General features: G+C 31.7%; 1 protein-coding gene across 7 annotated transcripts in view; it reads left to right on the top strand.

The window, feature by feature from the left end:
* LOC150076131 (irregular chiasm C-roughest protein-like) overlaps window positions 1–14,518 on the top strand; it is a 565,240-nt gene that overhangs the window by 531,177 nt on the left and 19,545 nt on the right. For all 7 annotated transcript variants that reach the window (XM_090388091.1, XM_090388093.1, XM_090388094.1 and 4 more), the window contains 2 exons: window positions 5,848–5,958; window positions 11,631–11,857. In XM_090388091.1, coding sequence (XP_090244217.1) covers window positions 5,848–5,958; window positions 11,631–11,857 — 338 coding nt within the window. The remainder of the gene's footprint in view (window positions 1–5,847; window positions 5,959–11,630; window positions 11,858–14,518) is intronic.

Genomic DNA, 14,518 nt, shown 5'->3' with positions numbered 1-14,518 from the left:
TTAAATTATTTTGTATTTGTCAAAATAATTCAAAACAAATTAGAAACTAGAATATTACAACACTTGAAGAAAATAAAAGATGCAATAGAAAGAAAGAAATAATAAATTTTGGAACATGAATATACAAGTGAAAAACCATACAGCAATGATAATTAAAATTATTGATAATGATCAGAGAAAAAAATTACAGAAAGGAAGATAAAAGAAATAATTTGCAAATACAAAAACCACACAATAGAAATAATTAATCTAAACACTAGGGTATGTTCATAAATGCAGGACTTGACTAATAGACAATATTGCCTTGCATTAGAGAAACTATAATTTTTTTATCTAACTTTAAACTTACTATTAAATTATAATAAAATTATTAATTCTAAACTTTGCCTATGTTATGAATACAATTTATCTTTTTCTCATGGCTTATAGAAGTAATATAATTAACTTTAAATTAACTTCAAAGTATCATTATCACTATACTTCTTTCAACTAATGATGAACTACTCACAGTTTTTTTTTTGTGAGAATTGATTAGTACAGTCTGAAACAACAGCAAAGTACATGCCACCAATCACAATAAACTCCAAGCTGAAGTTCATCATTGTATATGACCATTATTTCCACCTCATTGTTTGGAGAGGACAGATCAATTTGCATGCATTGAAAGGTTCATCTTTAGTTGAAAGAGATATAGTAAACTGAATATCTCATGATAAAATGGTAGTTGATTTGAATGTTATATATATTGTATTAAGTTATATGTATTATATTAAGTTATATGTACCTGAGTTTTTGATAGATAGAGATCCGTGTTATGTTGTATTGATGTATCAAGAGAGCTACATATTTTGCTTGGATGCAAATAAAATATGGTGTTGAGTGTCTGCTATTCTGGCTGCTACCTGGTCATTCTTCTGTTGACTGGAAAAGGATTCTCTGCAGAGGATATGTCCTCTCCCCTTTATTGGTACTAATTGAGGATCATGAATATTGATTGGCACTAATCTTGTGCTGCATTCTAGTCTGGAACCTATGCTGTTAAAAAGAGCATTTGTGTTGTGGTGAGGAATTCTGACTATTTGTTTAAAAATTTCTTTCTGGATTTGACTGTATTGTTCAATTTTCCACAATTCTCATCTGTGCTGGTGATGCTTGATGGAAGGAAACTGTGGTTGATTTGTGTTGTCTAGGTGGTGGTGGTGGTGTTGCTGTATTTTCCATGTTAGTGGCTTCCAGGTTTCTATTTTTGATATTCTTGGATGGACAATAATTGGGTAAAACTGTTAAACAGAAAAATTTAATAGTTTTTAAAGTAACTCTTGTTGAAGGTCCTCTGAAATATTACCGATAAAGGATTAATTTATTGCCTCGGTACATGTGGCTATGAATTAATCCTTTATCAATATTTCTTTTATTTGTCAGATGTATGATGCCAAAGTTAAAGGATATATAAACAGAAGTTATCATTAATTTTTTTTTTAATGGATTGTTGGTTGTGTTGTATATGACCAGAGGACTGACATAGATCTTGTAGTGCAAATGCTTATTCTTTTTTTTTTTTTTTATGTAATTGTTTAATGAATAAATTAGTTTTTATTAATTGTATATTAGACCATTAACTTTTTCATTGGTATGTACAATTTTTTTATTGGTATCTACATTTTTCATGTGTAGGCTCTGTTTGGATCTACGTATGTACTACTATACATACGTAGATCTATGTTTTGAAGATTGCTTCAAACAGTACGTTCCTTTAATTGTATGAATTATTGTAATTTTTCTAATGCACACTACCATCTCTTATCAGTGTTTCTGAATTATTGTAAACACAGTTTATAATAGATGGTAGTATGACAATAGCTTTGATAATCAGAGAAGATTGCACCTGTTAACCTCAGTTGTCTAATTTGAGCTTATAAAACCTAAATTGTAGAATTTCTAGGGAATTGATATCCAAAATTTGATAACACCAAATCAAGAAATTAGATGTAGAGGATATTGTTGTGTTAAAAGTTATGATGTTTCATTTAAATTTTTTTACAATTTTTTTCACATTATTTTTTGACAATTTGTTTTTAAATTCTGAATTTGATTTTTGATAGTAATTTTACTACAGTGTAGGCAATAAAGTCAAAACGAATATATTCATATGTATAAAGTTGCCATTTTTATAAAATTTCAAATATCCACAACATAACTCACTCCACAGAGCTTATTGCTACAAAAATTCACTGCAAGGAAACTACCCATCCATCCACACACACACACACACTGCAAATGCACTACTGAAATGGCTAGGACATTATCCAACAGTTCCAACTTCTTAGGCTGGCTGTTATCCAGCCTGAGAAGTTCAAATTGTTTAGTCCCAAGGAGTAAAAAATAAACTTCTACCCTCTTTTTGATTTGCAGTGGGTGCAGAAAATGTCGCATAAGCAGGCACACTGTTGTACTGGATGTAATGGTTGATGCTTTTTGGGGGGAAGACAAGAAATAGTTTAAAATGTTGTATTTGAAAATTATATTCTTTATTCTGACACTGTCCTCTGTGGCAGCTTAGTTGTTACAATACAATGCCCCAATAAGTCTTGTTATTAAAAAAAAAAAAAAAAAATTATGAATACATACTCTTTGGGAAATTACACGTGTGGGTGGGTGGCATATTTTGTATATACAACAAAACAGACTTTTATGGATACACTTCTCCAATAAGAATATAATTAGGGATGCAGATTAAAAACAGAAAAGATTATTGGGCACATATTAAAATTCACATTGAAATAATTTTTAATAGATTTTTTTTTAACATTTAAATTTAAGGTAGTGTGGTTGACAGCAACATCGTACTTGCTGCAGTGCTAAAAACTATATCCATTTCTAAATCAGGAAATTTCAATTTCATCTCGGATATCCCCTTATATTTTTTCCTGCTTGCAATATTGCCAGCATGTGATGTACAGCATAATAAAAAAATGTAATGCATGCTAAAAAAAAAAACAGTAATATACGGTTATTGGATAAAATTAAATACAATAAAGTTAAAAAAAAAAAAAAAAATTAAAATTAAAAAAACTTTTTTTTTTTCATTTCCAATTCCCCAAGATATAAAACAAATTTTATTTAGAAATTTACCATTTTATTTAAATGATATAGTTCACTTTACTAAATGAACATTAAGGGTTTCTTTTATTTACATCTGGAATAATTTTCATTCACTGTAGTGGAAGTGCACCCAAGTGCCTTTCAAATGTGTGCTGAATATATTCATGAGGAATCCATACCAGTAATATTGAGACAGACTTCTAATATTTTGGCAATACAGTGTGTCTAACACCATTTACATTGTGAGAAAAACACATTCAAGAAGATAAATGGGTATTTAAAAACACTTATTATAAAAGAGATACCATTTAGTATAATTTATAACTATTTAGTTTTATTAACAGTTCTTGTAAAACATTATCAACACCAGCCATCCATATGACATGAAAATATACCCGTAATTAGTTTAAAAACAATTTCCTTAATATTTTAAGGAAACATTTGCTTTTCATTTATATTGTTCTATCTGTAAAAAAAAAAAAAAAAAAAAAAAAAAACGTTTTTTTTTTAAAATAGTAGTTAAACAAATAAGCTTATTTTAGATGGAGCACCTTTTTTTAAAAATTTAAGAAATTTGTGAAGTTCATGCAAATTAACTTTTTTATTGCTCCTTTGGAAATTAGGTGAGTGGATTAATATTTATTTGGTTAAAGCAATGTAATTCATAAATAATGAAAATTTATACACCTATCATTTTATGATAATTTGGGATGGAGTTGGAATGCCATTTATTTTTATTGAATTTCTTTGTTTGAGTATAAATAAGCAAAATATAAATTGCCATGACTCAATTCTTGTATAAAGATATCTGTTGGATTTGTTTATAATGTATTAATGACAATTAACTTGAAATAATTAGATGCATTTTCTGTTCATTAATGCAGTTGTCCTTATATTCAGAATATAGATATGATTTATAGAATTAGTTATAATTTTGTCATTCATCATTTGAGAATTTCAAAGGATTGCAAATCTCTAATACTTTCTCAGTATGAAGTTGTGAACTTTTTATATTCTTGAATTGAACTTTTTATATTCTTGAATTTTTAATGGTTCAGTGTGAATATGAACAATTGAATTTGGCTTATTTTTTAGCCTCTAGCAGGTGCCCATTATGCAATTTGTGCACATCAAAAACAGAAAAGGTTAAAAATTGAAATATCTCTCAGAATTACATCAGTAGGAATTTAGTATTCCTCAAGTATAGTATTCGCCTTTGATCTGCATCATTAATTATTTTTTAATTGGAAAAGTATAGATAAAAAATATAAAGAATGTTTTTAATTAAATTTAAGTTTAATAAATCATGCTACCACATGAAATATTTAATTAGTATATTGGTAGTCAAAGATAATTTGTACAGTTAGACCCAAACAGTACTAATAATAAATAAAATTGCCTACATTTCTGATTTCTATGTTTAAATTTATCTTCAAGCCTGGATGGAGATTTCATAAAATTCATGTACAAAAAAAAAACACTAATTCCACATTCTTGCCTGAAGATGGATTTCAATACAGAAATTCAAAATGTAGCCAATTTTATTTGGTTACTGTGACTATTTAGGTCTAATTGTACCAATGTATCCTTCCACATCAATAAACCAAATATTTCATGCAGTAAGTAAACTGTGTTTTATTCAAAAGTCTGCTCTTACTGAAGATAATCATTATTAATATCTAATATACTGTTAGAATAAATTTTGATTTTTTTTTATGTTCTTGGTAGGAGGTGGATGCATGTGATTAATATAATAGATGCTTAAATTTCATAGCACAGTAGCCCCTTTACAGGGTTTTTATGCTGTGGAAAAAGCTAAACTTCAATAAAGGGCTGGACTCTGGTCCTTGGTTAGCATACATGGTCACTGGTACACATGTTGCACATTGAAATCTGTATGCTGCCACAAAAAATGCACATCCTTAACTGGTGTTGGCATATTACAATGAAGTTGCAAATTCCTTTCTTCTGGATGGCTGTAACTGGAGTTTACAAAAAAAAATTTCCAAGTTAGCATTTCTTTTTGTTGAAGATGTACCTTCTTGTGTTCTCTGGCCTACATGTGATATAAAAGTACTGTGGCCATGGGCTGAAAATGAAAGTGATTAGAAATGAAGATTGAAATGCTGTCAATTGAATAGTAAACTACCTGCTGCAAAAGGCAGATATTGTATCAACTTGGCCAGTGAATGAACTTTATTACTGTTACTGAAACTCCATCATGAGAAATCCTAATTTGTTTTTTTTACATTTTTACATTATATAAGTACGAAATCAGTTTAAAGTTATTCAGAAATATTAGGCCATTATATTATTTCTTAAAATACAACAGCCACTAGTTATAAGATTCTTATTATTAAAATGATATATTAATTTTTTTTCTTATTGTATTCTTTAAATTACTTTGCTTGATAATCACATGTGAATGGTGTTTACCTTAACAACTAACTCTTTATTTTAGAATATGTATCATAAATATAAAATTTTATCTTTTTTGGCACTCACATAAAAGGAAAGCATATTATTTGATGCAATCTTATGCGTGATTTGACATGCATGAGATCGAGATCTACGCTTTAAAATTCCTATCCAGGAATTCAGAAATCTACATTGTAGACATGGAATTTTTTTTTTTTTTTCCAATGATCAGTGGTAATGTTTACTATTTTACTCTTTAATATACAATTAGTTACTTGCAGTTCTGTTCATGCATGTGTATGTTTAATTACTTTCTTTTTATTGTAGAAAGCCTGCCAATGCTTATCATATTAGCTGGAGTTACTGGTGGTATTGTCCTTATTGTGTCAGTGACAATCATTATTACTCTCTGTTTACGCCATAAATCTGTTGCCAAAGGTATTGTATAGATTTATGTGGTTTTATCACTAATACTTTTCATTTTTCTGTTAGCTTTTCAGATTTACAGTGTGAATCAATAGTGTTACAAACAGTTTTCTAAAGCTAATAGATTTAGTCTTGTACTGTTTTTTGGAGATTTTCAATCGTAAACTAAACTTCAATTTTTTACCAGTAGAAACCTTCAGGCTCTATGAGATAATGAAATTTATAAACATCAAAAATTAAGGTATAAATGAACATATTCTATAAGTTTTCATTGAACCATGTAATTTTTCCTTCCAACAATTATATTATCTCATAATATTGCTTTTGCTGGGTTATAGCATCAAAGATTTAGTTAAGCTAAAATAAAAATTATTGAAGAAGCCTAAGAATTATTGAAAATATTAAAATTACCAAACTAAATTAAACTTTTACTTAGGTGATCTAATAAATGCTTGAAGTGAATATTAACTTCCAAGCACTCATTGATCTATTCCCAGATTGATTGACCTGCTGCATTCAGATTAGTGCTGTATAATAGCGCTGAATTCAAAGTTGAATTTTATGAAGACATATCAAGAATCCATAAATCAGAATCAATACAAGATAAGAAAAAAAAGTGTCAGTAAAGTCTTTAGGATATATAATCATTTATAATTTTGTGCCATTTTAAATCTTTGAATAGCACCTAGTTATTATGAAAAGGTGTTTAGAGATTCCTATCGATATGAAATTAAAGTTCATTTTAGCTTAAGGATCTCCGAAAAACAAAGGCCTGAGGTCAATTAGTTTTCAAGAAAACTGCTTATAACATTTAATGTGACTCACTCCCTCCCCTCCACCTGTGTGTATGTCATATTAGACATTATGTGTGTGTTGTATACAGTACATATATGTATAATCTGAAGGTAAATAAGTTGAGTAAAGAAGTAGAAATTTCAATAACTTTGGCTGAATGAACTGACATACCTGAAATTTGGTCACAGCACACTGGTATTGCAAAGTATGCAGTTTTCCTGGAATATCTAACAACAATTTCAGTGTAAAAGAATGCCTTACTGGTCAACTCAGGATGGTAACTTTCACCAGAAGGAAATCAGTTCAACACTGAAAAAAATAAATAATTTTTTTAAAATTAGAAATAATCAAAAGAACAAAATAAAGTATTTCAACATTTCAGCATTACAACAAACAAAGTGCAAGTACCTCCAGGAGCTAACTGCACTCCAATATTCATGAATACAGTGGGTCAGAAAATGGAAACTGTCACATGTCAGTTATTTTAATGTAACAAATAAATAAATGTCCATTTATACTCTGAATGGGTGAGGGCCAGAAGAGTTTACAGTTTTGCTGCAACTGTTTTATTATAGCTAACATAACAGCACAGCATCTAACAGTCGGTGCACTTTTTTTGGTAGTTTACAGGCTTGATCCTGCAATGTGTGAATTGGCATATGCACATGTTACCTCAGGACCTCATAACATGAAATTGCCAAAAATAAGCCCCTTAAGGTGAGGTTTGAAGTCTGTTATATTGCATATCAGTAATGTTACATGTAGGGGAGGAAGAGAGAGAGAGAGAGAGAGAGAGAGAGAGAGAGAGATATTATATTTCAAACTTAAGCCGTTTTTTTTTAACATGTAAAACATGTTTTTGTCTTGTTTGCTAAATTTACCTTAGGTAGACTGTTTACAAGTGTACACAGCTAGTCACTTACTGTTTAATCAGCACCGAAGAGTTAGAAGTTTGAAAGCTGTTTTTTTTTTTTTTTAATGTAGGCTACTATTACCATTGCTAATTGCATTAGATGGAAATGGAAGATACTTTAACTTGTTAAAGTCAACCATGACAAATTTTTTATTACTTAAATGAATTTTACTACATTTAATAGGGCAACTCCCTCCTGCTTGCAATCCTTTTTGCTAATCTTTAACTTTGCATTTCATTTGTTAATCTTGAATTTCCTTTGAGGCCTTTTACACTTCTCAGCATTCCATTTCATTATTCAAGCAGCATTTCTTGGACTGCACCACATACATACATTTTACAGTACAGTACTTTTAAACAAACTGTCATGACCCTACTATCAGCACTGTAAACCCAAAACTAATGGAGGGTTGCTGTAGTTGAGTGGTCAAGCACGAGGGCATGCATTAGCATTAGTAGAGTGACTGGTTCAAGCTCACATGACTATTAAATACGGTGATGTTCTTGTATTATCTATATTTTGTGAGATTCTCTGACCTTGTGTGATTGTCCCACACTATAAATAGAAAATTTATTTATTTAATTTTAGAGGACTTTACAAACTTCCTCCTTCTCACTTACAGTTGTATATATATGTCATACTGTAATGATAAAATTTAGGAAAAAGTAGTAAAAATCATTAATGTTAAGAGTAAATTTTTAGACAAGTTTGGTGATGACATGATTTAGCTGAACATTACATATGTATTTAACATTAGTAAATTAATAAGAGGAGTTTACCTCAATATAGTACGTGGAACACTTCCGTATGATACCCTCCAGAAATTAAAACGGAAAAAACGAAAAAATCGACAACTTACCGGTACATTAAAGTAAAATATAAATATAATTAAAGTAAAATATAAATAATTAAATAATCAATTTAACACAATTCAAAATCAATTCAAAACAATTAAAATTCAAATTAACGCAATTAAAAGAATCTAACGAAAATATTCAAAACGATTTTCCTTCCTTTAAATGTACTCAGTAGTGGGATATTAAGGCTATCCAAGAACAATGCCCACACCTCCGCCAGCTTGAACCCTTTCCCTTGGACCACGAGGTCCAAGGGAAAGGGTTTAAAGGAAGGAAAATCGTTTTGAATATTTTCGTTAGATTCTTTTAATTGCGTTAATTTGAATTTTAATTGTTTTGAATTGATTTTGAATTGTGTTAAATTGATTATTTAATTATTTATATTTTACTTTAATTATATTTATATTTTACTTTAATGTACCGGTAAGTTGTCGATTTTTTCGTTTTTTCCGTTTTAATTTCTGGAGGGTATCATACGGAAGTGTTCCACGTACTATATTGAGGTAAACTCCTCTTATTAATTTACTAATATTATTATCAACGTAGAACATATTGAGTATTACAGCTCTGATTCATACTATCTAATATGTATTTAACATAAAAATAAATATTTTAAGCTAATAAAAGAATGAGCTTATTTGAGAATAGAATGATGTTATTGAGATTACAGCAATTAGAAGCATATGTACCCTTGAGTATATGTAAAATACTTTTACATAGAGGGCTCTCAATATGGGATACCCGTATATGGTACCAACATGTTTATGAACTGCAACCTGTGGGGGCAGTTTCAACATTTCACTTTGTCCCTCTGATTTGACAGGATGAGAAATTCTGAGATGGCTCACTCAGGATCAATCACCTAGTGGGTTTGCCTGCAATGGTCAACCATGTTGATGTTATGCCCGTCCTCGTGGTCCAGAGGAAAGGGTTCAAGCTGGCGGAGGTGTGGGTATTGTTCTTGGATAGCCTTAATATCCCACTACTGAGTACATTTATTGCTTTGCTGGAGGGTGGGTATCCCTTTGAGCTCTGTGGTAGTGAGGAACCTGGGCACTAACCAATTAAAAATGTTTGTAAATCCTGATAGTTTAAACCTTTCTTCTGGGATCCCAACACAGTCCCTATCAGAAAATAATGGTGTTAATAAGCATAGCACCATGGTAAAGAAACCTAGAACTAAAAACATACCCACAACTTAGATTCCTGATAATGTATTCTGCTTGTAAAAAGCCCATAGGGAAAATGGCACCCTTCTTTATTCAGAAGGGTGTGGAAGGGTTCTCAGGCTCCCCTAAATCTCTCAAAAGGTTACATTTTGGGAAGAAAAACATTTTGGAAAAATCGGAAGTTTTTTTTTTTTTTTTTTGCTGATGCTCTATATGATTTCTTTCTTGTATCATATGCTTCAACTAATGCTAATGATAATTTTGGGGACATAATGATTAGAACAAAATGTGACATAAACACTCAGAACAAAATGTGACATAAACACTCAGAACAGCTGCTCCATGCCACCCACTGCTCTCTTGGGGAGAATACTTGTTTACCACTTGCTTACATTGTATAGAAAATTTCATGCCTGACTAAATCATAATCCCCAAGTATCTTTCATCCTGGATCACTTTAAACCCCCACTACCACTAACTTATAAGCAACTCCTTTGTTTCTATTCTCCCTGGTGTAAAACCTTATATTTAGAATTAAACTTCAGTTGCCATTTTTCAGACCATTTGTGCAACTGATTTATTAAATAAAAATGGCCTGGTTCTGGTTGTTAACCAGCCTTCCTTCCTTTAAATCATCATCATATTTTGCTAACTTGCCTTGCACTTCCTCATTAGTGACAGTAAGGACACTGGTCTATAGTTGCCCATGATATCTTTTTGCACCTCCTTTGTGTACTGAGGAGACATTAATCTTTCTCTAGTGTAGGGGGAATGTCCCAGAATCTGAAGACTCACTTGCATGCAGCTTTTTTAGTATAACAGGATGTATACCATCTATCCTGAAGCCTTACCTTTGCCCAGCTTTAGTGCTTTCTCCCATAGGTTTTCTCTGATCAATATCACTTAATTTACAGGTCTGAGTTCTCCTTGTCCCTATTTCCTTGTAGTTTAAACAGTCTTTCAACTGTAAAGATCATTGCAAAGTACCTATTCAATTCATTAGCAACTTCTGCTGAATTTTTTATGACTTTTTCAACTTTAATCATTTAAGGAGTCTGATTCGCCGTCTCCTTTCTTGTGTTCACATGTGAAAAGAACTTCTTATCTCCATTTTTAGCTCTCTTTGCTAGTGATTTCTCACACTTAAAAAAAAAATAATAATAAATAAATAATTCCATAAAAATTCCTCCCACCTTGATATAATTTGAACCCAGGCCTTTTGGCACAAGATTCAAATCCCTGTCCTCTGATAGCACAGTGGAGTTTCACTATCCTTTCTAAAAGTGGTATAGAAGAACAGCATTCCTAAGAATTGTGCGACCTTTTTAGGTATTACAACCAGGAAGTTTATTTTAGAAAAGAAGTAACTTTGAAATAAATAAATGTAGTACAAACTCTCAAATGAAGCAACCATGGGGCCAGATTATTACCAGATTTTAGATTGAAACCTTATTGACACTTGTACTGGCTTATCTATCATAGCACAGCATAATAGTATATGATTGAACCTCTTGAATTTGTTAAGTTTAGACATTGGGATTCAACAATACATTTTTGGCACATATCTTCCCATTACATTATTACATGTATGGGAAAATCCCTCCCATTTTAAAAACTACTTCACAGGAATAGATGGTATTCATGAATTGAGAAATTATTCTACACTCACTTAAGGATTGAAATCCCAAGTCTCTTATACCATTTTGGGAATTGAGAGATCAAATCCTATTAGTAGTGCCCTCTGTCTTTCTCGCTCTCTCAGTTCTTAAAATGCTAGTAACCAGAAACTAAAGCAATTTACAATTTGTAAATTGGAATTTTATTTGGAATTCAACAGTTGTTTTTAGGTTTATTTTTAATCATTCATTGTCTTATTAATATAATTTAAATATACTATAATATTTATGTATTCTGTATTAAACAGTTACTTTAAAAATTATAATTTACAGGTAGTGGAACAGGAGAAGAATACGATTCAGAAAAGAAGGCAAAACAGTCTGATTCGGCTTCATCTGGTGATTCAGATCTTAAAGTAGAAATTAGAACAGCATCTTCATTGTCTAATACTGAACAGGAGAGGAATTGGGAAACTAATAGTGACACCCGACCACAAGATGTTCAGGATGCATATAAATATTCTGCAGAATACTATGAAGCAAATTTTCCTCCTAAACCAGTAAGTAGAGATTCGGGAAGCATAAATCTATTGTACATCTATTTTCTAATTATATTCATTATACTACTTCATTATTTTCTGTTACATTGTACATGTCATTCTTAAAGTCGTCTATGGCTAGTGAGTTTGCCATTTGTCATTTATTTGGAGAGGTCTGAGTTCAAACTGCACTGTTGACTGGAAGCCTCTTCACTTGTGGCTATAGTGAGCTGATCTTGAGAGTAGTCCCATGTTATTTTGAGTTTACGGGTTGGTTTGTCAACACATATTTGTTCACGCATAATTTTTTTTTTTTTTTTTTTTTTTTTATGAGAACCCCAAACACAAAAGGTATAAAAACCTATAGTACTTAGTACTGTGCATGGGTTGAAGGAGAAGTATGGAGAGAGAGGGATGCCGGAAACTTTGCTCTAGAGACTAAACATGGGTTTCACCACTTCAAGCCTCCAATAAGCAAAGTGGTGGTATTTCACCGGTTGATGAAAGTCATCTACCACCTGAAGCACAATATAATGAATAAATTTATGTTTATTTTATAGATAGTTGAGGCCAGAACAATTTACAGATTCATCATGGCTGTATAGATAATGAATTATTAATGGCAGATGAATTTTCAGCACCACATTCACAATGGACTGTATATTTTTCTGGCTTGAACTTGCAACCACCTTACTTGTAGTCACATATACTAACCACTGGATGATGCATGCTAACCACTGGACCATGGTCAGATTCTCTTCATTGTCTTTCACATACCATGTGAACGGACATACGAACTGGCACATACTGAAGTAAACATTGTGCCAAAAAAATCTGTAGGAAACCCAATCCAAACAGCATAGTTCCATACATGTCTCCAGCTTCTCTGATGTCAAATGAAACAATGGTGGTGCCATCTGCTGCAATAATTATTATCATAAATTTCTATGGTATTACTGGAATGGCATACCAGCAATGTTCTGCCCTCAACCCTGATTTAGCATTCAAAATTTATTGAATGCTAAATCAATATTGTGTTTCTGTTCTTAAGATCCCATGAGAATTATTTGCTAGAAATTTCCTAATTTCTGTGTTGTTGGTTGAATGCTCCATCAAATATCTAACATGTACCACAACCTCTAGTCCAAACCTGGCTCCTGCTAATTTTTACCTTCTGTCCATGTTAAAAAAAATAAAAAGGAACCTAATTTCAACTGTCCAGAAACCGTGGTCAAAGTAGTAGAGTTGATCTTGAAAGTTATCAAAAACTTGACTTCCACAATTTTTTGGATGATGGCACCAATACTGGATAGATACATCACATCAGATACAGTGGATTCTGGTTATTTGGGCCACCGGTTAATCGGGGCAGCCGTTTATTTGGGGCAAATCTTAAAAAACAGAAACCGATCGAGAAAATAGCCAGGGTTTACTTCGCTTAATTGGGACAGCATGCCGTTTAATCGGGGCAGGAGACCGCAGCACTGGAGATTACTCTACGATTGTCTCCGACGGTACCACATGGTTCTGCCGAAATTCTGGAGGTCACAACCATAAAACAATAAAAACAATTAGCAGTCACCTGTTTATTGGGCTTTTCTGTTAGTGAAATCTATCATAAACGTACAGTAAACTCGATCTTACTGAATTTGCAATAATACCGACAGCTGGAATTCTGTGGGTTATTATGGTGAAATGTGTTTACACTTCCACGAAATCTTAAATCATATAAAAAAAATTAATTTTCAGATCTTCTCTTCATTCCTATTTTTAAAGCTTTGTAACTCGTTACTCGGTTCTCACTTGAGCGTATTGTGTTACTTGCAATTTGTGTGTGCTGTGTTCTTTGTTATTAATTGAAAGTTATCTTTTTACTGTTTTAAATTTTAACCTCTCCCCACCCACAAATGTCAGTGAACAGAAATGTCAACTAGTTCGTATGTACGTATAGTATGTATTAATTATTCCGATTTTCACGTATCATTTAATTTTTTAATTGGTAAGGTAATAAAGGGTAAATTTGTGCTTAACATATCTTTGCTTTTATAGCCTGTGGATAATATTCCTCCTATTTTCGCTAATTAGAATCGCTGTTTAATAGAATTAAAATTCAATTCACAAACATGATCACAATGACCGGCGCTTACTGCACATCGTATAGTGAACGGTACTTTACTATGTTGAGTTTGTGGTAACGTGATTTGATTGTACAGTGAACCAATTGTAAAAAGGGGGGGGGGGTTACATTGTATTTTTAACTATTTTAACTATTTACGTGAAACTTCGGATAATTGGGGCAGCCGCTTAATCAGGCCAAAATGCACTAGTCCCGATGTGTCCCAAATAACCGGAATGGACTGTATTTTGAAAGAACCATCATAAAATTCAGATATATATTGAGGTAAATAAATCTCATAAATGCAGCAACAAAATAAACCATTGCTTTAATAAACAGCATCCACTTAACCAGCTTTCATCTGTATGGGACTGGTGATGTAACTGTCTCAATCTGATGGTATTTACCATCAGTTAATCAGTTAAAATATTTTAATTGCCAGAGAGCCAGGATTTTCTTCCATCAACCTGTTGATGTAAAGAAGACATCAGAAGGAAATCACCTAAACTTCCAGCAAGGGTATTTGAGAGCTTTGCAGCACTCTCTAACTTAATCAGACTTTCCAC

Source organism: Mastigoproctus giganteus, chromosome 13 (genome assembly GCF_048544385.1).
Source record: "Mastigoproctus giganteus isolate SK-2022 chromosome 13, ASM4854438v1, whole genome shotgun sequence".
Taxonomy (NCBI): domain Eukaryota; kingdom Metazoa; phylum Arthropoda; class Arachnida; order Uropygi; family Thelyphonidae; genus Mastigoproctus; species Mastigoproctus giganteus.
Note: the sequence above shows the minus strand (reverse complement) of the source record. Positions and strands in the feature narration are given on the sequence as shown.